This window comes from Cotesia typhae, unplaced genomic scaffold (assembly GCF_013202065.1).
Source record: "Cotesia typhae breed Kobodo isofemale line unplaced genomic scaffold, CoteBio_Ctyphae scaffold_58, whole genome shotgun sequence".
Classification (NCBI taxonomy): Eukaryota; Metazoa; Arthropoda; class Insecta; order Hymenoptera; family Braconidae; genus Cotesia; species Cotesia typhae.
The window spans coordinates 1664214-1691736 of record NW_027423778.1 but is presented as its reverse complement, the minus strand read 5'-3'; the positions used below and the strand labels follow the sequence as shown (position 1 = coordinate 1691736).

Genomic DNA, 27523 nt, shown 5'->3' with positions numbered 1-27523 from the left:
TCGAACAAAATATGAGTTATAATTAGATGTAAGAAATTAATAAATAATTACATATGTAAGAAATTAATCCTGAATTAGAATTTTCCCGGCTCTACCCATGTTACTGCGAAGACACAGTAACTATAAAAATATACACTAATTTAAGTATAAACTTTCATTATGACTAAATCCATTGTTAAATAGACATCTGCAGCTAACTATTATACTTTTTAGAGAGAATTTATTTTTTTACTACCAACATATCTATTAGTCCATGTAATTTTCAAAAATTTTTAAAACAAGGAAAAAATAATTATTGTGCTCTAATAAGAGAATACTGGAATACTTGGAGTACTGAGAGGGCTCACAATCATTTTTTAATTTAAACATTGATCAATTCAGAAATTTTTAAATAGAAAAGAAATTAATGATAGTTTTTTAATAAGAAACCAACAAAGCCTTCAACACTTTTAAAATATTTCGATTATTTTTAGTCTACTGCTACAACGCTGTTCGAATTAAAGTAATAAAGGAGCCTACACTTTTATTTACAGACTAACGTAAATTTTAGATGTTCGTGACTCGAGAAAATGAAGATCCTTTTCATTATCTGCAAGAAAACAAGAACTATTCAAAATTTCTGCAAAAATTAAAAGATTGTAGGTATACTGTTAACGAGCAGTAGAAAATAAAGTATTTTAGCCAATTTGTTTTTTTCATAATTCATTTTATGCCGAAGGAATATCAATATTGGTTTCCTAATCAGAAAAAAAAGAACCTTTGAATATTTTTATCAAATTTTTCAACGGTTTTTGATTTACTGTTATTGAGCAGTAGAAATGAAATTTTTTTTGGGAAGTCGATAATGGTTTTCATTCTAATAGTCCAATGATCATTTGTCAATTTTGTGTAATTAAATTATTAATTATGTGTGTCAACTAAAAATGTAAAGCAATTCATCCTATTTTCATTCGTATGAACGATTAAACTCCCATTTACTGTCGGTTGACAGTAAGAATGTCGTTTTATTAGGAGGTGAATATATATATATATATATATATATATATATATATATATATATATATATATATATCCTTATGGAAAAATTTCTCTGAAAAAACTCTTAAAAAGTTTTCAGAAGTCTGAATAAGACTTTTTGAAAGTCTTACTTTCTCTGAAAAAGACAAAAAAAGTCTTATTTTTGGTGAATAACTCTGACTAAGTCTGACAAACTCTGAAAAAGTCAAATATTCTCTGAGATTTGGGACTTTTGAAAAGAGTTATAAAGACTTACTAAGACTTTTTCAGATTTATTTAATTAAATGAATTAAGCAAAATAGAAAGACTTTTTCAGAGTTTTCAAGTATTAAAAAGACTTGAGCAATAACTATTCAATCAATTAAATATTCTTAAAGAAACAATTACACTGTTGCAATAGAGATAATTCTACAAAGGTTTTATATTTTATATTATCGAAAATTTTAACTTACTGACAATTAATCTTCTTTCCTGTTACACAGTAATAGAATATATTTTATTTTGAATTTATTATCGATTGAAAAAAATTGAGTAAAATATTACACTGATAATTTTATAGTAATTATTTATATTTTTCTTGGTACATATATATTAACAAAACTGTTGCAATAGTTATTTTTCTTTATTGCATTTGAATATACGTTATTGATACAAAATTATTAAGAATAAAATATCTAATTTTATTTTCAGCATGTTGGTTGTTACAATTAAATTCACACCAATACCATTGTATATTTAAACTCTAATCTTAATGTACTATCCAATTTTTACATTTATAAAAACAAAAGACCCTAAGAAATTGGCAATATTTTTCCATAGCTTATTCTACAAATACATTTATTGACTTTGTCTGTGTTAGTAATATCAATATTTTTAAATCGAATTTTATTTGGTATATAAAAATATAACATACAACATAGTCTACTCAAACAGAGAAGAAAAATTATGAAAAAAAAAAAAAAAAAAAAAAGAATTTTTTTTGACAACTATTTTATAAGTTAATGCATCACTCATTATCAAAAACGTTAGTTTGTTTACAAAAAAATAAATCCTTCCACAGTGGTCTATCGTAATTGAACTGGCGCCTTCTTCCTCATCTTTTTGCTGTAAAAAAGAATAAAAATTAGTCATTCAGTTTTTCTATGGTTTCCTAAATTATTTAAATTAGACGAAATTATAAAAGATATTGAAAGATCGTTAAAAATTTAAACAAAAATTAACGATAAAAATAACTCTATAAATTATTATAGGGTAATATTTTTCAGAAATTTGTCGAAAGCATATTTAGATTAAGAAGTATTCTTTCAACAAAAAGAAAATATTAATAGAATATTCATCAAAATCATAATTGATACATAATTGTATCGCCCTAATTAATTATTCGCCCTATAAAAAGCTAATTTTATTTCTCGTAACTGTACAATTTTAATTACTTAATAAATATTATTCAGCTTACTTGAATAGTGAGGAAGATTTCAGTACATCGCTTTAAAAAATATTTATCTTAAAAAAATTGCCGTACATTTCTTAGCAAACGTATCTTATCACAGATTATATATGAAGCAATAAATTGATATTTCTTTATGTTACTGTGACGTGAATAATTCTAAACTAATAGCGTCAATAATTATTCTCTTGTAAAACTAATTATACGATACATTTTCTCTTCATATGAATGTTGAAGACCTGTATTTGTTAAATTCAATGTATTCCAAACTAAATTATTAGAAAATAAGTTTCTGCCATTTATTTTATTTGTTGAATTACTGCACATCTAACATTGACACAATCGAGAGTAGGGGCCATCCATAAATAAGGAACCTACATTGAATTATTACATTTTTTTTTTAAATAAGAAATAAAAAAACAAGCATGCTTGTCACATAGAAAAATAATTATCAATGCAAATTCTTGTAGAAATATTTATATGATTTACTGGCAGTTTTTCTAATGTCTCTTGAAAACTTTTAGAGGTACAACAATATTTTTGGCCTCAAGTTGAAGAGAATAATTGCGGCAATAATCAAACAAATCTTGACAAATCAGAAATTGACCGAATTTGGAAATTTAAATAATCATAAAATCACATTGCAGCATTAATTTCAATCATTTTTTTCAGTTATGCTTTTACGAATCTCAAATTATTAAAAAATTCTTTAGGTAGTATTATTTTTGTTAAAGATATGAATTTTTCAATTTTAAAAAACCCAAGAAAAATATTTTTGCAACCCAGGAATGAAGTTATTATTAAATTAAAATACTTAGAGCAACGGAAAATTAAATCTACTACACTCACAGAAAGAATTTGTTTTGAAAAAAAAAAATAGACAATGTTGTTACGAGAAAATAATTTCTTGCATATTTACAACAATATTATTTCTTAACTTACTTCTTGAAAAAATTTTTCGTTAATTCGAAAATAAATTATTTCAGATAGATAATTAACTTTCAAAATTTCATACAAAATTGTTTTTTCAAAAATCTAGAAAAATCTTTTTTAATAAGAAGTTACTGTGTGAGAAAAATTTGGATTTTTTCAGCTAAGAAATGCAACTGTTAAAAATTTTCAACAATTTGATTTCTTATTATAACATTGCTAATTTTTTTTAACATAGATTTTTTTTTCACAATGTATGGCTTTAAAAAATGATGAAATATTAAAATAATTAACATTCATTTTTCTATTTTGTATAATTTTTTATTTGAATTAATAGTATGATAAAGGATGCTTTTCAAGTGATTAGATATAATTTTTTTTTTCAACTGTTCATGCCGACAATTTTTTTTGTCTACTTGGAAATTATGTTAAAATTAATGAATTTTTAAATCTGTGATCTTTGAGCTGTTTTTTTGGCGCTTTGTATTGCGCGGTCAAGATATTTGTTCATTGCACGTAACTGCAAATCAAAAACTCCCGACGAGTAATTCCGCTGACTCAAGAAATGTCGATAATGAATTGTTAGTAATTCTACTCTTCTCGGATCTAATTCTCTACGGTCTCCCGTATTTTTCTGCCGGCGAACTACAAGCTCCGAGATGGGTTCCACACCCCAAATAGCGTGTGACATTATTTTGATAAATTTCGATGGATCTATAGCATCGAATGCTTTCCGCGATTCCGAACTTAGAATGTAAATGTCATCTCCGATATGAAACGTATCATGTTCTAAATAGTGATACGGATCATAACGCTGTTGTTGTTGTTGTTGTTGTTGTTGTTGTTGTTGTTGTCGTTGTTGTTGTTGTTGCTGCTGTTGCTGCTGTAGATATGACTCTATTTTTAATCTGAATTGTTGATTTTGACGTCTCAATTTTGTTATTTCTTCTTCCTTCATTCGATTGTCTCTTATCAGTCGCGGCACCAACGGATTTGAGTCGAATTTCTGAAAACGAAAAACATGAATGGAGTGATGTTACGAAATTTATCACTAAATTATCGAAGTAATAAGTACAAACAAAATAACATATATGAGAATCGATAATATTAAGCTTACCGAGATATCTCTTAAAATGGGTCGGCTGCCATTTTGATCTTTTTTTGCTGATAATGTTGGTGGGTCCTGCGAAAACATGATTATGTTATTCTATATCGTTATTACTTTTAAGTGAGACTCAATGCATTTTTTTTATTTAGAAAAAAAAATCCAATGTTAACATTTTTTCTCACTCAGTAGAATTTTTTATCACATGAACAAGAGTTTTTTTTTTTTTTTTTTTTTTTTTTTTAAGAATGTATATTTTAAAGAGTAATTGTTAATTATTTTTGTTTGTTTTAAAAGCGAAGTTTACAATTGAACAAATTTACTGAATATGTATACTATTAATACTGTAATTATTTTTCAAAAACCTCTAACATAAGAAGTTGAATGATCTTAAACATCTCCAATGAAAGATATAAATTTGCGTCAATTTAAAATAATATTTTAAGTTGTTACTTTAATAACTCTCCTTAGATTTAAGCGCGATTCAAGAAAAGACGATTCAATTGATATTCGAATTTGTATGTGTTATTTATTCAATATTCTTCTGTCTGCAAACTTTGGTCACTACGTTTATTTATTTATTTATTTATTTTCTTATGAAAACAACCCAACAGCCCATAGGCCAATAACAAGATCTCTACAATGTTTTTAACATAGCTTAACTTACTTAGTCTTTATACAATTAAAGTTCATTAAAATTATTTATTCTACAAAAAAGTAAATTTTTTGAAATTAAAATTAAAAAAAGTTTAGAAAATCCAAAAATGCACGACTCATAATGCTCATTTAATTATGAAATATTAAAAAAAAAAAATAAATTAAAAAAAAAACAGTTGTACTAAGGAGATAATGCGCAGGCGCCCTTGGTGGAATAAATTTACATAATATCTATAGATATAGATATATCACCATCCATGTTAATTTTACATCGACTAGGAATTCAAATTGCGCGCATACGCGCGCCTTAATTTCGACCAATAAGGAATCGGGGACCATATTTTTTCGATATTTCGATATATTTCGATGGTTTTTGTTTTTTATTAATTGTAATTAAACGACACTGAATTACCTAGCCATTCGCATTCAGTGACCTATACTTATCATTAAGAATTAAAAAAAAAAAAATTTAACTCAAATAATGGATTTTTTCGCAAGTTACAGTGTTTTCGGAGTTTCATACATGACGGACAGGAAAATTTTTTGACCTATTTTGATGTTTTTTTCCGTTTCTATTGCACTAAATCAAATTTTAAAAAGTATGGAATTATTCTCTATTAAATTATCTTGACAATAGTATGCAAAATATCTTGATTCCGTGAACTAACAAGGCTATAATAATAAAAATAGTTGCCGAAATGAGGCGAAAAAAATTTTTCGATCGTAAAGCACTCTCTGATGCTTCGCATCATGAGTCGTGCAATATAAATTTTTTTTTTAATTTATTTAATTAGAAGATATTGAGAAATTTATCACATTTCGGATAGTGGTATTGAAATGTATTTCTCGATATTTGTTTTATTCTATAAATCATCACCCATACGTTCGCTGTCTAAGACAAATTGTTTACATATAAACTGATAAAAAAAATTAACGACTAAAGAGAAAAATTCTTGAACCAAGAATATCACTTTGGATAGTTTGATCAACTTAAAGCAAGTAAAATTTGATGAACCAACAAAAATTTGTTTGGTCAAAAATTTTCTAACTTGACTCAAGATTATTAAATTTTTCAAAATGATATTCTTGTTTCAATAAGTTTTTTTTTGAATCAAGTTATTTTTTTATCAGTGCACGTTTATAAAAAGAAATTGCGATTTAGGTTTTCGGAGACAGAGGATCATTAGAATAGTAATGTTGATTTACATTTACTTTAATCTACATTGCTCTCTGGTCGCCTTATAATCAGTGAAAATTCTGAATTTCTTCGTAGACCTTAATATATCTTTTCATGGTTGCAAAAATTGCAGACCAATCTAATAAGTAATTAGATATTTTAGATTTAAACAAAATATAAAATATGTAAAAATAATTGCGTTTTTTTTTTCTATCAATACAATTTATATGTAAGCATATCTTTATGATATTCACCGGTGCTTTCATAAAATGAACGAAATTATTTGTTTTTATTTTTTTCCTAAAATTTAAATACACAAATATTGATGAACACGAATATCTTAATATTTCTCTAATTAGCGTACAAACTTGAGAAAAGAAAGTCAGTCAATAAAAATGTAGTTTACGATTATAACATAGAAATTAAGTCAATCTTCATTAACACTGAAATTTCAGACATCAAAAATTTTCAAATAAATAACCGGTAATACAAATCTTTCAAAAGTACTACTAATAATTTTTTTCAATTTCGGCAAGCGCAAATTCATGAAATATTCTTGAATATTCTATTCATCACATTCAATTTATGAAGCTTATTCCAAAAAGATCTTAGACGTTAACTGATATCAAAATTTTAAATAATACTAAAGACATGTAAAGCAAAATGTATCTACCTGATTATTTGGTGGTGGTGTAATGGGCTCATTCTCTGAATCACTGCTTTCAATATTACTATGATTTATTATTGTAGTATTTGCATAAATGTGTCCGGGGTTGGTTCCATCAACGTTATCATTTTCATCAGCTGAGTCTGAAATAATTAATCGCCTTTTTTTTTCGTAATTTTATTCGTCTCATCATCTTTTTCTCCGTCAAATATATCAGACAGGTCTTTATCTTCATCGTCATCATTTATTTGATTTTTTATTTTAATTTTGTCAGCAGTAATAGATATTTTTCGAATATTTTTTTCGTTTTCAATTTTATTATCAGATATGATTTCATTGGTAACCTTTAACAAGTTTATACAAAATATAAGTCAAAAATATAAAGTATAAATTTATAATTATGTATATCTTAGTGAAGAATTTTTTAATTTTTTTAATACATACTTTTTCCTCATAATTTTTCCTACTTAGTTTATAAGTTTTAATGATTTCATCCGTCTTTTGTTTATTAGATTTTGTTTCATTTTGTTTTTTTTTCTGAAAAAAAAAAAAAATAATTTTTTATGAATAATGCTTTTATGGAAAATGCGGGTTTTCAACTACAGAAGATTTATATATACTTTTCTAGCTGCTTTTATATTATTGATTGCTGACTGATCTTCGTCATCTACTGAACTTGATGAATCCAGTGATGAAGGATTAGTAATAACAGGCTCTCGAATGCGAAATGATGGATTGGACAACTCCTCGTGTGAATCTGAGATTAAATTAATTTAGCCGGTATACAAATAATTGCTTGAGTTACTATTTATTTGGTAAAACTACGTATTTTCAATAAATAAATAATGATTTTTCCGTTGAGCGTGATACAATTTTATTATTATTATAGTCAAGTGATATGATGCGTTAGTAAAATAGTTTGATAAAATATCTATAAACTTCATGTATTAGATTTTAATTTACTATACAATTATTATTATTATTACTACTACTACTACTACTACTACTCAAGCGGACAGTTACATTACATTTTTCACCGAAAGTAGGTATATATTATTATCTTCATCATTTGATAGATTTTAAAAACGATTATTATAAAATCTTAGATACAAGTAGTCAGTGTTTTATTTCTTTCAATTATTACTTGCTTTTATTTTTTATCATTATTACAAAATTAAAATTTTAGTGTTTTTATATGACCAACGCGATTAAAAATGACATAATTTAAATAATAAAAAACAAATTAATATTGACCACAGTAAAAAATGCTACCGCGACGATTATTAATTTTTTTTAAATTTATGTAAAGCATGGAAAATTTAATTCTGCTACACATTAATTGACCAACATAATTGACAAACATAAAGACAAACCAATTAAATTTTACTTACTTGAAACATGTAATATCATGCATTTAAATTTTCTTGTACCATCATCGTAACGAAATATATTGTTTTTTGTATAAACGCCGTATTCACTGAATTTTAATATGTGACAAGTTTCAACAACAGTTTTTGTATCATTTTCTTTAAGTATTTTCACAAAGCGTATTTCATCATTTCATATAATTTTCACGTTATAATGAATAAACAAAAAATACAACTACTATCACAGCACTACAGCGGCAAGACACGTGATCTACTGTTTGGCTAGACTGTAAAAAATTAACAGAAGAATGGGCCTGTCAGGCTGTCGACTTGAACGAAATAGTCAAGCAGATAACACAGTCCCCCTCTCCGTTAGTCGCGCATGTGACACGTGCTACTGCAAATGACTACTAAACTAAAATATCACCAATCGACACAATAGTAAAGGTGAGATTGTAAAGAAAGCGCGACCACCGGACCATCTTAGTACGTAGTTCCTTTTCGTTTCATAGGTACATATATATATTTGTATGCGCTTGTGACATAATGCACATTTAAGTGTTTGTGTATTTGTGTACATACTTTGATGTTTATGTTACGCGGTAAAGGAAGCATTAAGTTATTCATTTTATTAATAAAAGTTATTTAATAGATAATTTTCTAAATGATGGATACATATATAATGATAGATATAATGAGATAATTACTGATATTCTTTCAATTTTCGTTTTGTTTTGATATAATTACTTCAAAGCAGTGATTTAATTTTTACATTTACACTTAATATAAATTATTACATGATATAAGTACATATTAATAAAATTGTTATTGCATCATATTATAGCTGTGTAATATTATCAAAAACTTATATCTTTAGAATTGAATAAAAAATAATTTTTGAAAATCAAAGTTTTAACACATTAAAATATGTTATTTTTATATTGTCGAGTTTGAAAATAAATGTAGGAAATTCGACATTGGCATAGTAAAAATTTTTTGAATTCAGTAAAATTTATTTTTTTCTATTTAATTATATAGAATTATAGATGGTTATTTCTATATAAATAAAACAAAATTTTAAACTATACAAGAATCGACCTGTTATGTGAACCTCGCGATTGAAAGATAGACTTGCTACCCATTGACCTACGAAACGGCTATTAATCATCAAGAAACACCAAAAATATGATATGTAATTATATAAAATTATATATAAGAATGATATGAATATAATTGAAAAAATCATTTAAATAGGCATAGTCACCTACTACTTTTTAAATTCATTTTTTTTTTTAAATAAAGTAAATACGCATGCACTGGGATGAAAGAGAGAGGGTTGATGACTACTTGGTGCATATCCTCTTTTACTCTCGCTTTCTAGATTTTGCCGAAGTAAGAATTTTAGTAAATCTTAGCAGTGAAAATTTTTTCAAGTCCCATCGTCTAAAATGTATAAATATAAAAACAAATCGACCAAATATATCGTATAAACTAATCGCTTTAGAATCTTACTAATAGAATTTCTGTGATATAAAAAATTTTAATTGACATTTTTTTTATGTTAATTGTTTGAAAAAAGTCCTTTTTTATAGAAAAAAGTTCTCTTCGCTATTGTTGGATACTATAATTTGTAAAAGTAATTGAAAAAAAAATCGTTTTACGGAATAACTTTTTTTTTTATTTTTATAGAAATACATAATGATTTTCACTTTTTTCAAATTTATAATTGTAAAAAATTTTTTTCTGGGTTGTTAATTTTTTTCTTAGAAGTTTTACGAATCACTGAAAAAATCAATTAAAAAATTATAAACATCCGGCTCATCCCGTAAAAATCTTAATTCTCAAGAGTGAAAGCTAATATATAAATTGTGTTTGGAAATTTGCAATGAAAAATCGTTAACAATTAATTATAAATGATAGACATTATTATTAATAATAATAATAACTACTAATAGTAGATGCGTAAAAATATTATTGGAGATACTTTATAAAAGAAAAGAAATATTTTCTGCTAATAGAGAGAAATTAAAAATCAAAATAATTATTAATTATAAATATTTTCTAACAATAACAGTAATCTATTTTTGTTCATCAGTCACCATTTTGTTTATAAAAATAAAATTCGCGACATAATTATTCCTATATATAGTGTATATTTTGGCTGCGATCGGACTCTTTGAATTTTGCACGTACACAGGGTACCTACTGTGTGAGTTATCTCTTTGTGTCGAGTAGTAGGGGTATTTCTGATGACACTAAAGTTGACAGACATCAGACAATTTTTGATATTTTTTTTTTGTTAAAGAAATTGTAAAAAAATAAAAAAAAAAATTGAACATGCCACATGTTTGAAAAATTATACGTGCAAGATTTTAAAATATTTGTTTTATTTTAATTTAATTGATGAAAAATATTAAAAATTGTCAAAGTTTTGCTGATTTCAGTATCATGGTTTATTCCTCGTTTTTTGTTTTTTTTCCTCTTACTGGGTGCTCGCCTAGCTGGCCTTTGAGATGTCCCGTATAGTATAGCCAATGTTTGTGGTCTTTATTGCTCTCGATTTGGCGGCTGAATTTCGGTTTCTCTCGGCTCCTTTCGGCTTTCCGAGACACCGACATTCACCTTTAACGTTGTGTGGCTCTATAGACGCCAGCCGACTGTATTGTTTTATAAGCACGTATTTTCTCAGCGTAATAATAAAAAATAAAGGGATTTCTGTTTCTGTTAAAATAAAGAAAATTTTTCTAGTATTATTTACTAATATTCGTTGAACTGAATAACTGAAATTTTCATTTATTTTGAAAAAATTCCAGCATTTTATTTGTAAATTGTAAATATTGACAAACAATAAAAAATACTAAAATTAGTGATGTGTATGTAAACGTGTAGATTACGACAACTTGACATAGTTTTAGTATAATTAACGGTGTAAATAAAAACTATAGTGCTAGTACTATTATTATTCTTTAAATAACATAAGTGATAACAAAAGTGAAATTTAAGTATGAAGCGAGGTCCATATAAATTATATTTGACCCCGGAGGGAAACGGTATTTTACCTCGATCGACCTTTTATGGACAATTGAAGAAGTATCGCTCAGCTGTAAGTTAAAATTTATATGACATTAAATTTAGTTGTCACTTCACAATTTTTTATAATACTGAAGTTAGCCGTCAGCTGTCAATTTTTAAAATTTTTTTAACAAATCAATTACAACAAAAAAATGCTTCTAAAAATTTTCACTTGTAATTTTTATTAATGTTCATGTTCACATGTGGAACTTTTTAATTAAATTTTTTTTATAATAATTTAATTGCTATAAAATTCTAAAAAAATTTTTAATATCTGTCAACTTCAGTGTCATAATTTTTTAATATTATTTGACAAAAAAATTTGTTCTGAAAAATTATTTTTGAAAAATTGCATTTTTAATTTTTTGAAATTTCTACATGTCAATTTTTTTTGCTATAATTGAAGTGTTACAAAAATTCTCAAAATTATCAAATAACTGCTAAATTAATTTTCATAAATTATTTCTTATTAATGATAATATTTTTGATCTTTTGTCATTTACTAACATTCGGACGAATGTTACGATTTTGATCATTTTGTGACCCAGATGTCGGAAAAAGGGTCTAGAGTAGGGAAGAGGGACTGAGTCGGAGAGAGAGGGCCGATGGCTAGTACGGGACAGCTGAGGAGTAGGGCGCGGAAGAAGGGACCAGAGGGGAACAACGACAGCTACCTACTCTTCATTACTCATGTTTGCCTGATACTTCGACGGGCGTATTTTCTGGCTAAATTATTATTTAACATTGTAAATAATTCATTTGCTTGATTTAAGTTGTTGTTTACGAGTGCAGTATTATTATTTTAATAATTATTACTATTGAAAAGTATTATTCACTAAAGACGTGTGAAAATATTTAGTTATTTAATTTAGTTTTGAATATTCAGAAATATATTTTTTTTAGTTAATATCGTTTTGTTCAAAACAATTAATGTTTAATAGTTCAGATGAGTTAATAATTAGTTAATCATAAAGTATGAGTTTGTCTGCGATGATTATTATTTGTGATTATATTTTTTTGTTTGTTTAAAAATTTATTGAAAGAAAATTAATGTAATTTAATTTTGGAAACAAATTATGGTAAATTTCAATTTATAAATTATTCTAAGTCCCGAGCAAATTTTAGTATGGGAATGTATTCTGTTGAATTTGTATGTAATCTGTTGATATTTGATTCCCAAACTCTGAATTTGACGATACGAATGAATATAAAATGAGGGAATTGCCAATTAAATTGCTAGTTTGTAAATAACGTGTAGAGGGCAAAAACGATTATTCTGGTTCGCTGTAAGTGACTTTTGGAAAAACTGATAAAAGCAAAAATTGGCGATCGGAAAGGCGAGTCTTGTGACCGAGTGTTATTGTGGGAATACTCTTCCATCAATAACAATTGGAGGGACATTACCTTGGTTCGCCTAGAACACTGGTAAGTACCTTTTGAACTCCCCACAAGATTTGACTTCCCCGGATTTTTGACCCTCAGTCAAAGATCCGGTAGGTAATCACCAACCGTGTAGGTGGGAGCGGAGAGGACACTCTCCATCCGCTCTCAGGGTAGAGTTTTAGGCCCAGGGGTGACGGCTAGTCTCCTGGAAGGTGGGTAACCAGTTTTTGGAGTTGTAGTTCGCGATTTGGACGCTCACGGGAGCCAGAATGTGTGCGAGATTGTCTGGTACAAACCAGTTTTGATCGAGCCTAGATACGCGTGCGTTGACCGACGTCATGAAGTCATTTTTTTTGTATTCTTGTCGTTTAGATTTAGTTTGCTGAGGTTTGATATAACCTAAAAATTTTGTATTACGAGAGTTCATTTTGTTTTGTAACCGTTTGAGACGATGTTGGTAAATAAATGATTTATTTTGTTTCTATATCATAACCTGTTTGATATTTTGAGTTATTTATTTAGACGTAGTTATTATTTACTTATTTACCTGAAAGTTCGTTTGGTTTTATTTTGGATCGTGTTTTGTGGTTCAACCCCCCTTTTACCCTGGACTCCGGCGAGCTTCAGATTCGAGCGAGGGGGGCGTTTTGAGTCGCAGTATCGTACATAGTCGTTCAGGGTTTATTCGTCAACAGAATAAAACCACCAAAAATTACCCGTTACAAATTTATGGCGCTCGAACAGGGACCCGGTGATTTTGTTTCGTGGTAGCGGGAATTCGGGGTACTGCGAGTTCGTTTTAGTTAGTTTCTCCAATCTTCAGTTAGAATGAGTAAGAAAACGGGGACACAAACGTGGCTGTGGTCGCTCAGAAAAGAGGCGGTCATTAGCGAGCTAGAAAAATATCAGGTGGCAATCGAACCAAAGGCGACGTTGCCAGAGTTAAGGTTTTTGTTGAAAACGGCGCTTAACAAATCACGAGCGGCGAACGCGGGTCGCGCGGGTCGATACGACCAATTGTTGATTGATCTCGACCGGTCCGAGGCGGAACTGGATAACCTGGAGAATCTGGATGACCCGCCCGAAGAAATAGACGAGCAGGAACAAGAGAATGAAGATGAGCAACCCTCAGGCGAGGACCTAGAAGACGAGAACACACCACCAGAGGCACAGACGGCCCGACAACGACGGGCCGTGGAGAAAAGAGTGCGAGCCGAGATCGAGGCGGAAGAACGAGAGCGGATCGAGGCGGAAGAACGCGAGCGGAGTGAGAGACAAAGAGTAGAACGGGAGGAGCGAATCGCTCGCGAGGCCGAAAAGGAGCTACGCGAACGATTACGCCGGGAAATAAGGGCGCGATTGTTGCGCGAAAGAGAGGAACAACGAGCCTACGAACTTCAGCTCGACGCAAACGAAGCGCGAATGAGGTACGAGGCCGAGCAGCAGAGAAAGGCAGAGCGAGAGACACGCAATAACGCTCATAGCAGCAACCGAGACCGTGCTCCGCGCATGGAGAATGTGCGACGTGACGACGACGGAAATCGCCGGTCAGGACGCATAGTCTACCCCGTGAGCCCAGCCAGGGCAGGCACCACGTTCTCAGGAACCCCCAGACACGACCCACATTTTTACCCGACGTTTGGGGAGGATTCCGCCGAACTCCGCAGGAGGGATCTAGTGCGGAAGTGGAACGTCGTGTTCAAAGGGGAACGTGACGTACAAGACTTCTTGGAACGGTTAGAAGAAATGGCAGACAGTTATGATTTCGAGATGGATCACCTGCTGCCATGCATCCCGATATTGTTGCGCGAAAAGGCCCTCCTCTGGTATCGCAACAACAAGAGGGACTGGGTCTCGTGGGAAGATTTTGAGTCGGACCTGAAATCTTTTTATCTGCCTCCGGGCCTCGAACTTGAGCTGGAGGAGCAGATCCGGAACAGCGTCCAGGGAGAAACCGAGTCGGCGGCGGAATACGCAACAAGACTGCAAACCTTGATGCGGAGACATGGCCAGATGTCAAACTCGGCCCGCCTTACCCGATTGTACCAGAACATGAGACCAGAATACCGACGTTACATGAAGCGCACAGAGTTCGCTGACGTCTCAGGACTTTTGCGGCTTGCAAGAGAGTACGAGCAACTCGTGGCGCAAGAGAAACCCCCCGCGGTCAAAGAGATCAGGCAAGCACCCCGGAAAACGGAACCTGCGTTCAATCGAAAGCCTGCGAAACCTGCCGAACCGGCACCCGTGGAGATTCTTGAATATAATTGGCGTGATTGTTGCTGGCGATGCCGCCAAAAGGGGCACACCAGAGAACAATGTATGAATCGGGCGGTAAAGTTTTGTATGCGATGCGGAAAAATGAACGTGTATTCGCGCGAATGCTGCCCCTACCAGGGAAACGCCGCGAGGACCGGCACGCGCTCCCAAAACCGGCCCGTGAACCCACAGGGAGCATCACAGCAGGGACAGAACACTGCGCCGACCAACCCAGAGCCCCAACCCGGCACTTCCAGCCAACCGCACTGAAGCCTGGTGAGAAACGACCCTTCGCCGAGATTGGACTCGGTGATATAACAATCCATGCATTGATGGATACGGGGGCAACCGCGTCTATTGTCTCCCAACGAGTCTGGGACTTTATCCGCGAAAAGAGCCTATACACGAAGCATAACCCCACTCCGATACGGGGCTCGACACTAGGGAATCAAGTGATTCTATCATCTGGTACAGTTTGGGTCAATGTCCAGGAAAATAATCACTCGTACGAACTACCATTTCACGTCATGCCAACCTACACAAACGATATGCTTTTAGGCGTTGACAACCTGGCGATATTAGGTTATCAATTGCAACGCAAGGCAGAATCTTTCAATGCGTTGGATACTGAATACGATTTGGAGACTGCTCGACAAGAGATAAAGACCTGGCTCAACCTAGACGAAGAAATAGTTGGCCCTACCCGGTGTGCGACGCACAAAATTAAAATTAAACCCGGAATCGAACCCGTAAAGGCGCGTTACTTTCCAAAGAACCCAAAAATGCAACAAATTATGAATGACGAAGTGGATAAAATGCTGAAAGACGGAATCATTGAACCATCAAACAGCCCGTGGAATTCTCCTGTCGTGTTGGTCAAGAAAAAGGACCGGAAATATCGGTTTTGCGTAGATTTCCGGAAAGTAAATGACGTCTCAGAGAAAGATGCATTTCCGATACCACATGTGAATGCATCACTGGACAAACTAATGAAAGCTAAATTTATTAGTACTATCGATTTGAAAAGCGGCTACTGGCAGATACCACTAGAGGAAGAAAGCAAACCGTTGACAGCTTTCACGATTCCTGGACGTGGACTGTTTCAATTCCGAGTAATGCCCTTTGGTTTACATTCAGCGCCTGCGACGTTCCAGCGCGTAATGTACGAAGTTTTAGGCGCGGATCTGGAAACACACGTAGTCGTGTACCTGGATGACATAATCGTGGTTAGCGAAACCCTTGCTGAACACATGACCATCTTGAAACAGGTCATGACTCGACTGCGCGCAGCGAATCTGAAATTAAACCCTGAGAAATCGCACTTCCTGAAGAAAAGTACCGTGTATTTAGGTCACGTAATCGACGAGCAGGGAATTCGGACGGACCCAGATAAGGTTCGAGCAATCACCGAGATTGCACCACCTCGGAATACCAAAGAACTACGACAGTTCTTAGGCATGATCTCCTGGTACCGCCGATTTATTCCAAATTGCGCCGATTTGACCAAACCTTTGTCCTCTCTCCTTCAAAAGAAGAAGCGTTGGAGATGGGGAACCCCAGAACAAATCGCGTTCGATACGCTAAAAGGCCACTTGAAATCGGATCCATTATTGGTTCCACCGGACTTCTCGAAACGCTTCGTACTACAGACGGATGCGAGCGACGTCGGGATAGGCGCTGTGTTGACACAGGACCATGACGGCGCAGAAAAAGTCGTCGCATATGCGAGCCGAGGGCTGACGAAAGCCGAACGGAATTATAGCGTAACAGAAAAAGAATGCTTGGCAGTAGTCTGGGCGATCCAGAAACTGAGACCATACCTTGAAGAGTATGAATTCACGGTTATCACGGACCACCAGTCACTGAAATGGCTCCGATCGATAGAGAGTCCAAGCGGACGCGTAGCTCGATGGAATTTGTACTTACAACAGTACCATTTCGACGTCGTGTATCGAAAAGGGAAATGGAATAAGGTCGCGGACGCTTTATCGCGAAGCACCCCGGAAAATTCCACCGAGAAAGATCCTCACGAGCCAGGAACTGATTTAATACTAGAAGCGTTAGAGCTTGGGGACACTTGGTATGAAAGAATCGTCAAAGGAGTCGAAAATGATCCCCAACGCTATCCCGAGTACTGCCTGAAACAAGGCCTGTTATACCGACATCAATATCATAGTTTGGACTACACTGATCGAGGCGACGTCTGGAAATTATGTGTTCCGGTAGCAGGAGTCAGTAAAGTTCTGAAGGAAAATCATGACGTTCCTTCAGCCGGACATTTAGGCATTGCTAAGACGATTGCTCGCGTTTCGAGTCAATATTATTGGCCACGTATGAGGGCAGAAATCACGTCCTATGTGCGCCAATGCGGGACATGTCAGGCATTCAAAGCCTCACAACAACCCCCGTCGGCCCCAATGGGAACAATCCCTGCCCTGAAGCCCTGGTCAGTCGTATCTGCAGACATAATAGGCCCCAAACCACGATCATCGCGAGGGATGAGCTATCTGGTAGTTTTTCAAGACAAATTCTCCAAGTGGATAGAAATCCAACCGCTACGGCAACAAACTGCCTCCGCGATTGCGATTGCTTTCAAGGAAAGAGTCTTGCTGCGTTTTGGTAGGGTAGACACAGTGATCACCGACAATGGTACCCCTTTTGTAAGCAAGGAGTTCACCTCCTTATTGCGACAATTTGGGATAAATCACGTTCGAACCCCACCATACTCGCCTCAATGCAATCCAGTCGAGAGAACGAATCGAGTTATAGGAACAATGATTGCCCAATTCGTAGGGACAAATCAACGAAACTGGGACAAACAAGTTCCAGAATTTACCTTCGCCTATAACACGGCAAAGCATGACGCGACAGAGTTTACCCCGGCGTATTTAAATTACGGCCGCGAAATTCTACCCCGCTGTCAATTCGAGCACGAGCCAACCGGGGAAAGACGAGGTCTATGATCCACATCGGGCAGCCAAGACCCTGGACGACACCATTGAGTTAGTCAAGGTTAACCTGGCCCGAACCTACGGGAAACAAGCCAAGTATTATAATCGCAAGCGTGGTTCCTGGCAACCAGCTCTTGGAGACCTGGTCAGCAAGAGGGAACACCATTTATCATCAGCGATTGACCACTTTTCGGCTAAACTTGCGGAGAAGTACGCGACGGGTTTTACAGTAACTAAGATCGTCGGTCCTTCCGTATACGAAGTTAGTAAAGAGGGTAAAACGTTCACTGCGCACATAAAAGACTTGAAACCGTTTCATGAGGGAAATCCCCCAGAATCTGAACAGGAAAAACCTGAACGCGAACAAATTGACCGCGAAAACCACTATCCGGATGTGGATGAAACCTTGGGACCGCGTCGTGTAACCCGAGCTATGGCCAAAAAGGCAAAATTAGTCTCTACCGCCGGAGAACCAGGTTGAAAGCGGAACGCCAAGTAAACTGTTAGATTCAAGTTGCATTTTTTTCTTTTGACGTATTTAGACGGGGGTTAGTTTTGAAAGTTCTATTCAAAATTGTATCACCTAGTAGTCAATCACGTAATCAAAATGTCGATACGGGGTTATGAGTCAAAGTCATGTCAAAAGAAATACAAAGTTTAGTTTTTTTTTATGTTGTAATAGTAAAATACAGCGAAAAGAGGATCAAAACTGGTTTTGGAACGTTGTTTGAATCATATTGTTGTTAAACCTATCGCATATTAGAATTAGATTTACACGATGGAGCCAGGATTTACGGAAGAGGAAGAAATCTGGTTGCTCGAAGAGATGTTGAGGAAGCCACTAGACATCATCCTGCACCACCTGCCAGAAGCAGCCAAACCGGTGAGCCCGCGCCAAAATTCTGCCCACGAGCCGTACGATCCAGCCAATCCAGGATTTATAAGACCTGATCGCCGTCCAGCCACACCGACCACCCCTGCGACCACCACAGGCGGAACGCAAGCAAAAAGGGTTAGCCAGGGACTATTCAAGCGCAAGAGGCCGAAAACACTGATCAGGCCAGCCCCGAACGGTTTGGTAAATCTGACCAGGAAGCTGGGAAAAAGAGCAAGAAGGTTGGAGGAGCTTTTCGGGGCCAGCCCCACACGGGAAAACGCTCCAGGGAAGAATCCAGGCATCGACGACGGAAACCACAGCACAACAACCAACCCGGGCCCACGCCTCAAGCGCAGTCCCCAGTTGATCGCTGCGCCGCAGCTGACGAAACCTGTGGATGCCATTGTACCGACTGCCGAACCTGGTACACCGATGGAAGTTGATGGACTTCCTAAACCTACCAAGGAGAATCCTGATGTCGCCGAGCCGATTGCCGAAACCGCCATCGAACCAGTGGAGCCTATAAAGAGAAAAGAAAGCGTTATCCGTCCGGGCCCATGCCAGCAGCACAGTCCCCAACGGAAAGGTCCGAGAATCCGGGAAACCACTGCTTTTCCGAAACACGTTCGCTGGGTAATACCACGAAAGCCGGTCGAGACGAGGTCTGAACCAGAAGCCCGCTGGGTGGTGCCAGAATACCCAGAACTGGAGGACTATCCAGAGTCCTTTACAGACAAGCCTGGAGACCTATTCACCAGCACGCTGAACACCAAGACACCGATGCAGAAACTGAAAGAGTCATTGGCTTGTTTGGAAACTCTACAGAGCCGACCTTTCTTGCCAGGACAGAAAGGCAAGCGCTCATTCAGCGCCTACGACAAGCAAGGACGCATCTGGAAAGTCACCCAGACGCGAAACCAGTGGAAGCCAACACTGAGGTTGACCCAGCAGCGTCTAGAAGACCTGGTGGGCAAGTTCAACTAAAGAAAAGTGGCAAACAAGTTCACCACTTTTCTTTTCCAAGGAAAGAGGGGTGTGACCCAGATGTCGGAAAAAGGGTCTAGAGTAGGGAAGAGGGACTGAGTCGGAGAGAGAGGGCCGATGGCTAGTACGGGACAGCTGAGGAGTAGGGCGCGGAAGAAGGGACCAGGAGGGGAACAACGACAGCTACCTACTCTTCATTACTCATGTTTGCCTGATACTTCGACGGGCGTATTTTCTGGCTAAATTATTATTTAACATTGTAAATAATTCATTTGCTTGATTTAAGTTGTTGTTTACGAGTGCAGTATTATTATTTTAATAATTATTACTATTGAAAAGTATTATTCACTAAAGACGTGTGAAAATATTTAGTTATTTAATTTAGTTTTGAATATTCAGAAATATATTTTTTTTAGTTAATATCGTTTTGTTCAAAACAATTAATGTTTAATAGTTCAGATGAGTTAATAATTAGTTAATCATAAAGTATGAGTTTGTCTGCGATGATTATTATTTGTGATTATATTTTTTTTTGTTTGTTTAAAAATTTATTGAAAGAAAATTAATGTAATTTAATTTTGGAAACAAATTATGGTAAATTTCCAATTTATAAATTATTCTAAGTCCCGAGCAAATTTTAGTATGGGAATGTATTCTGTTGAATTTGTATGTAATCTGTTGATATTTGATTCCCAAAACTCTGAATTTGACGATACGAATGAATATAAAATGAGGGAATTGCCAATTAAATTGCTAGTTTGTAAATAACGTGTAGAGGGCAAAAACGATTATTCTGGTTCGCTGTAAGTGACTTTTGGAAAAACTGATAAAAGCAAAAATTGGCGATCGGAAAGGCGAGTCTTGTGACCGAGTGTTATTGTGGGAATACTCTTCCATCAATAACAATTGGAGGGACATTACCTTGGTTCGCCTAGAACACTGGTAAGTACCTTTTGAACTCCCCACAAGATTTGACTTCCCCGGATTTTTGACCCTCAGTCAAAGATCCGGTAGGTAATCACCAACCGTGTAGGTGGGAGCGGAGAGGACACTCTCCATCCGCTCTCAGGGTAGAGTTTTAGGCCCAGGGGTGACGGCTAGTCTCCTGGAAGGTGGGTAACCAGTTTTTGGAGTTGTAGTTCGCGATTTGGACGCTCACGGGAGCCAGAATGTGTGCGAGATTGTCTGGTACAAACCAGTTTTGATCGAGCCTAGATACGCGTGCGTTGACCGACGTCATGAAGTCATTTTTTTTGTATTCTTGTCGTTTAGATTTAGTTTGCTGAGGTTTGATATAACCTAAAAATTTTGTATTACGAGAGTTCATTTTGTTTTGTAACCGTTTGAGACGATGTTGGTAAATAAATGATTTATTTTGTTTCTATATCATAACCTGTTTGATATTTTGAGTTATTTATTTAGACGTAGTTATTATTTACTTATTTAACTGAAAGTTCGTTTGGTTTTATTTTGGATCGTGTTTTGTGGTTCAACCCCCCTTTTACCCTGGACTCCGGCGAGCTTCAGATTCGAGCGAGGGGGGCGTTTTGAGTCGCAGTATCGTACATAGTCGTTCAGGGTTTATTCGTCAACAGAATAAAACCACCAAAAATTACCCGTTACAATTTTAACTCCACCAATATTTTTTTATCTTTATTTTAAGATATTTGACATTTTTTATTCACTATTAAATTTCTATTTACAAGTATTTATTGTCATGGCTGGATAGCTAGTAATATTAAAAGTAAGTTCTTTTTTTAATTAAAAAATTTTGAAAATCGTCAAAATCATGGTGAACGTATTGGTTTAAAATATTATAAAAGCAATGTTAAAGAAATTATTTAAAGTATCATACAATTATAAGACAATCATACAATCATCAATTATAAGACATTGGTGGGCACTGTTTGCTAAATTTTTGATCTTTTTTAATTTATTGACTTGTATATATTTTTATTGAATACTACATTTTTTTACTTGTATGTACTGTAGGTTACACTCGACAATAGTCTCGTTGGCAGTCAAGACATTTGTGATCAAGAAACAAATGCAAATAATCCATTGGATTTTTACGCAGTTCCTGATGATAGAAACTTGTCATCAGAAACTGTGAATAGGACTGACGCTTCTTACATCCACGATCTAAACTACGAACATGATGTATCAAATTTATGGCTTTATGAAGACTATGATGAAGAATCACTACTTGAAGAAATTTGGTTTGACGTGAGTTAATGGTATTTATTTAAAGAGTGAAAATTTGTGGAAATTAATTTTTTTTTTATTTCCTTAGGCTGAAGATTCATCATTGACAGATGATTTCTATGTGGATTACAATAATGAACATAATCAGGTATATTTTACAATTTAACAGTTTTTTATTAGTTGTGATAAATATTGTTTTGTTTATAGTATGAAATATTTTCAGTTTAACCTTATATGTAAAAAATTGTAGCTTAGTATCTAGTAGCTCGCACGGTAGTTGAGCTATTAAATTACCCCACATGTAATCACGTAAACCTGAAAGTCGCAACTCAATCTTGATGGTGATATTCTATTTTGAAATTTATATTTTTGCACTGCAAATACATTTGTAAATTTGATGTAGTATAAAAGTTACACCAAACAAAATGTTGAATTTAGGTGTACATTTTAAATTTCAAATTGTACAACAAAAAATTATTTATCATAGTTTTATATCAACGCAGTTGTGTAAAGTTCTCAGAGTGCATTATTACACTCAAATTTTTTACAGGACGAACGAAATCGTTAAGTTTGAAATAATGGTTCAAAATAATTATCAATATTTTTTGTCTTAGTTTGTCAAGTTAGAACCATAATACTGATATTTTAAAAATATCCATAGTTCAGTTTAAAAATGAGCCGAATTCATCGATAAACTCTAGTACTAACCACTTAACATTTTTGAAAAATAATAGAAGATAAATTATTTTACTAAACTCTAGAAGAACTTCTGGTTGTGGCAATCTCCCAAGTATTAAATAGAGTAGAGTTCTTAGAAAATTTTTTTTCGTATTTCTTTATTTTTTATTTTCTTTTTATTTGCAGTAAGTAATATATTATTTCAAAAGCATACAGTACTTGCTTCAGCAGAACATATACTTATTTCAAAAACATGCAAATATGTATTCACAACGAACGGAATAAATAATAGGTTACTCGTTAAAGTATATAAGCTGTATCGAAAAATTTTTAATATAAGATGAGAACGAAATTTAATCAGTCAAAATAAATATTTGAGCTATGCTATGTTGAAACGCTCAGTAATTGGAATCAACACTTTTGATGAAATTTAGTTAGGCGAATTTTTTCGTAGGATTCTGGCACTTATAAAATAGTAACGCAGCATTCAATTTTTTGGCTAAATCGTAATAAAAAAGTTTTTATAACCTGTAAATAAAGAAACGCTTAATAAACATAGTCCCATAGTTTTATGTATTAATGATTATATACAATGAAGGATTTGATAGATAGCATTAAAATATAGCAAATATTAAAAATTAAAATCATATTTGTATGTATTTTTTATGTAAACCATTTTTAATCTGTTTCGTTAATACATTGGGATTTTTTCCTATTATCAAAAAGAAGTTAAAACAATTATAATTTTATAAAAAAAGTATAATATCAATATTAACATTTATTTATATATAAGTTTAATGCCAGCAAAAATATTCGATTTCCATTCTAAAATTACTGTCACTTTCATTAATTTCCAAGTAGTCAAAAAAAATCTTAGGCATGGACAGTTGAAAAAAAAAAAATTATATCTAATCACTTGAAAAGCATCCTTTATCATACTATTAATTCAAATAAAAATTATACAAAATAGAAAAATGAATCTTAATTATTTTAATATTTAATCTTTTTTAAAGCTATACATTGTGAAAAAAAAATCTATGTTAAAAAAATTAGCAATGTTATAATAGAAATCAAATTGTTAAAAATTTTTAACAGTTGCATTTCTTAGCTGAAAAAATCAAAATTTTTCTCACACAGTAACTTCTTATTAAAAAAAATTTTTCTAGATTTTGGAAAAAACAATTTTGAATGAAATTTTGAAAGTTAATTATCTATCTGAAATAATTTATTTCCGAATCAACAAAAATTTTTTTCAAGAAGTAAGTTACTGTGAGAAAAATTTTGATTTTTTCAGTTAAGAAATTATAATATTGTAGATATGCAACAAATTATTTTCTCGTAACAACATTGTCTATTTTTTTTCAAAACAAATTTTTTCTGTGAGTGTAGATTTAATTTTCCGTTACTGAAAGTACTTTAATTTAATAATTACTTTATTCATACCCTTGCGACTTTCAAATCATTCTGAAATCAGTCTGAAAAAATTCTGGAAACATTATGGAATCATGATGGTTCCAGAGTGTTTCCAGAGTGGTTTTGTGCCTATTTTCCAGCATGAAACCAGAGTGCACCCAGACTAAAGCCAGAGTGGAATCAAAGTGAACTCAGAATAAAATTTAAGTGGAACCAGAGTGAACCCAGACTAAAGCCAGAGTAAAATCAAATTGAACTCAGAATGAAACTAAAGTGAAACCAAAGTGAACCCGGACTAAAGCCAGAGTGGAATCAGATTGGACTCAGAATGAAACTATAGTGGAACCAGAGTGGACCCAGACTAGAACTAGAGTGGAATCAAATTGGACTCAGAATGTAATTAAAGTGGAACCAGAGTGGAATCAAAGTGAATCCAGAATGAAACCGAAGTGGAACCAGAGTGATACCAGAATGGAACCAGATTAGAATCAAAGTGAATTTTACATGAAATCAAGATGGCTTCAAAGTGGAATCAACATGAAATTAAAATGAAATCAGAGTAAAATAATAATCAAATCAGAATTCATTCAGATTTAAACTAGCGTGAAGTCAACGTGAAATTTGCATGAGTCACAATGGAGTTATTAAAAATTAGATTAAACTGTCAGTAAATTTAGAATAAGTTCGGATAAAATCGAAATTAATTAAGATAAAACTACAGCAAAACTAAAGTCAGATCCGATAAAACTTCATAGGAATCTGAATGTGTAAATAATTTAATATAAATAATAAATTACCTTCATTGGAAAAAATTAATCAATTATTAATATACTTCTTAAAGTTTTTTCCATCTTTATTATATAAATGTACATAATAAGATGTTACATAGAGGAAAACGTATCCTTTTATAATTTCAATGATATATATTAATATATTAATCAACATTAACAGTTTGTTTATTTAGTCACAATAATCGACTGATTCCAGTACGGAAACGTCGAAAAATTTAACTTTCGAATTTCTCGAATTAATTATCACAATCGTGATTAGCAGGTCATTTCCAAGCGATCTACACTATTTCCAACCTTCCAATTCTAATAATAGCAATGTTATGTAATCGACTGATTCCAGCACGGAAACGATCAAAAATTTTACTTTCGAATTACACAAATTAAATATCATAATCGTGTTTAGCAGGTCATTTCCACGCGATCACGGCTATTTCCACGCCTACAACGCCCATAGAAACAAAGTTATGTAATCGGCTGTTTCCTACGCTGAAACGTTCAAAAATTTAATTTTCGAATTACACCAATTAAATATCATAATCGTGTTTAGCAGGTCATTTCCAAGCGATCTACACTATTTCCAACCTTCCAATTCTAATAATAGCAATGTTATGTAATCGACTGATTCCAGCACGGAAACGATCAAAAATTTTACTTTCGAATTACACAAATTAAATATCATAATCGTGTTTAGCAGGTCATTTCCACGCGATCACGGCTATTTCCACGCCTACAACGCCCATAGAAACAAAGTTATGTAATCGATTCTTTTCTACGCTGAAACGTTCATACTTCAGCCATATTTGTATTGCATTTGAGCCAGATACGGGCCATATTTCGGCCATATTTTAACCATATATGTGCTATATTTTTGCCTCATCTGGGTCATATTTCGGCCATTTTTGTGCTATGTAATCGACGTTTTCCAGCATGGAAACGTTCAAAAATTGAACTTTCGAATTTCTCGAATTTATTATCACAATCGTGATTAGCAGGTCATTTCCAAGCGATCTACACTATTTCCAACCTTCCAATTCTAATAATAGCAATGTTATGTAATCGACTGATTCCAGCACGGAAAGGATCAAAAATTTTACTTTCGAATTACACAAATTAAATATCAGAATCGTGTTTAGCAGGTCATTTCCAAGCGATCACGGCTATGTCCACGCCTACAACGCCCATAGAAACAAAGTTATGTAATCGGCTGTTTCCTACGCAGAAACGTTCAAAAATGTAACTTGCGATGTTTTCGAAATTGTTATCACAATCGTGATTAGCCGGTCATTTCCAAGCGATCTACACTATTTCCAACCTTCCAATTCTAATAATAGCAATGTTATGTAATCGACTGATTCCAGCACGGAAACGATCAAAAATTTTACTTTCGAATTACACAAATTAAATATCATAATCGTGTTTAGCAGGTCATTTCCAAGCGATCTACACTATTTCCAACCTTCCAAATCCCATAACAGCTATGTTATGTAATCGGCTTTTTTCTACGCTGAAACGTTCAAAAATGTAACTTGCGATGTTTTCGAAATTGTTATCACAATCGAGATTAGCCGGTAATTTCCAAGCGATCTACACTATTTCCAACCTTCCTAGACCCATAGTAGATATGTTACGTAATCGACCGTTCTCTGTGCCCAAACGTTCAAAAATTGAACTTTCGAATTTGACAAAATAAAGGTCGTAATCATGTTTAGCAGGTTACTTACAAGCTATCTAGACTATTTCCAACCTTCCTAGACCCATAGTAGATATGTCACGTAATCGACCGTTCTCTGCGCCCATTCGTTCAAAAATTTAACTTTCGCATTTTACTAAATAACGTACATAATCGTTCTTAGTAGGTTACTTACAAGGTATCTAGACTATTTCCAACATTCCAAATCCCATAGAACATACGTTACGTAATCGACCGTTCTCTGCGCTCATTCGTTCAAAAATTGAACTTTCGCATTTTACTAAATACCGTACATAATCGTTCTCAGTAGGTTACTTACAAGCTATCTAGACTATTTCCAACCTTCCAGGACCCATAGTAGATAAGTTACGTAATCGACCGTTCTCTGTGCCCAAACGTTCAAAAATTGAACTTTCGCATTTTACTAAATAACGTACATAATCGTTCTTAGTAGGTTACTTACAAGCTATCTAGACTATTTCCAACCTTCCAGGACCCATAGTAGATATGTTACGTAATCGACCGTTCTCTGTGCCCAAACGTTCAAAAATTGAACTTTCGCATTTTACTAAATAACGTACATAATCGTTCTTAGTAGGTTACTTACAAGGTATCTAGACTATTTCCAACATTCCAAATCCCATAGAACATACGTTACGTAATCGACCGTTCTCTGTGCCCAAACGTTCAAAAATTGAACTTTCGAATTTTACAAAATAAAGGTCGTAATCATGTTTAGCAGGTTACTTACAAGCTATCTAGACTATTTCCAACCTTCCTAGACCCATAGTAGATATGTTACGTAATCGACCGTTCTCTGTGCCCAAACGTTCAAAAATTGAACTTTCGCATT

At 33.6% G+C, this 27523-nt stretch overlaps 2 protein-coding genes across 3 annotated transcripts; one reads left to right on the top strand and one right to left on the bottom strand.

Annotated features, from left to right (window-relative positions):
* Window positions 1–3753: 3753 nt before the first annotated feature.
* On the bottom strand, window positions 3754–8410 carry LOC141537092 (uncharacterized). The gene is made up of 5 exons (XM_074257926.1): window positions 8392–8410; window positions 7655–7757; window positions 7007–7160; window positions 4512–4577; window positions 3754–4400 (listed from the first exon to the last, which is right to left on the bottom strand). The coding sequence occupies exons 1-5, from the start codon at window positions 8408–8410 to the stop codon at window positions 3840–3842; spliced, it is 903 nt and encodes a 300-aa protein (XP_074114027.1). The 3' UTR covers window positions 3754–3839.
* Window positions 8411–11203: 2793 nt separating this feature from the next.
* LOC141537126 (uncharacterized) lies at window positions 11204–24996 on the top strand. 2 transcript variants are annotated; one of them, XM_074257967.1, is made up of 4 exons: window positions 11204–11470; window positions 21886–22119; window positions 22187–22246; window positions 24330–24996. In XM_074257967.1, exons 1-4 carry the CDS (start codon window positions 11372–11374, stop codon window positions 24354–24356), a joined length of 420 nt encoding a protein of 139 aa, XP_074114068.1. In that variant the 5' UTR covers window positions 11204–11371; the 3' UTR covers window positions 24357–24996. The 2 variants fall into 2 exon arrangements, with proteins under 2 accessions (XP_074114068.1, XP_074114067.1); XM_074257966.1 differs by having other exon boundaries at window positions 24295–24996.
* The last annotated feature ends 2527 nt before the right edge of the window (window positions 24997–27523 follow it).

What these genes read in the sequence shown, in the direction of transcription:
- LOC141537092 (XM_074257926.1), bottom strand. An exon ending in TCAGTAGATGACGAAGATCA is followed by an intron (nt 7,161 to 7,654) that starts GTCAGCAATCAA and finishes CGAAAAAAAAAG; the next exon opens with GCGATTAATTATTTCAGACT. An exon ending in CACCACCACCAAATAATCAG is followed by an intron (nt 4,578 to 7,006) that starts GTAGATACATTT and finishes ATGTTTTCGCAG; the next exon opens with GACCCACCAACATTATCAGC.
- LOC141537126 (XM_074257966.1), top strand. Translation starts at nt 11,372, where the DNA reads ATGAAGCGAGGTCCATATAAATTATATTTGACCCCGGAGGGAAACGGT. An exon ending in TGAAGAAGTATCGCTCAGCT is followed by an intron (nt 11,471 to 21,885) that starts GTAAGTTAAAAT and finishes TATGTACTGTAG; the next exon opens with GTTACACTCGACAATAGTCT. An exon ending in ACAATAATGAACATAATCAG is followed by an intron (nt 22,247 to 24,294) that starts GTATATTTTACA and finishes TGATGGTTCCAG; the next exon opens with AGTGTTTCCAGAGTGGTTTT.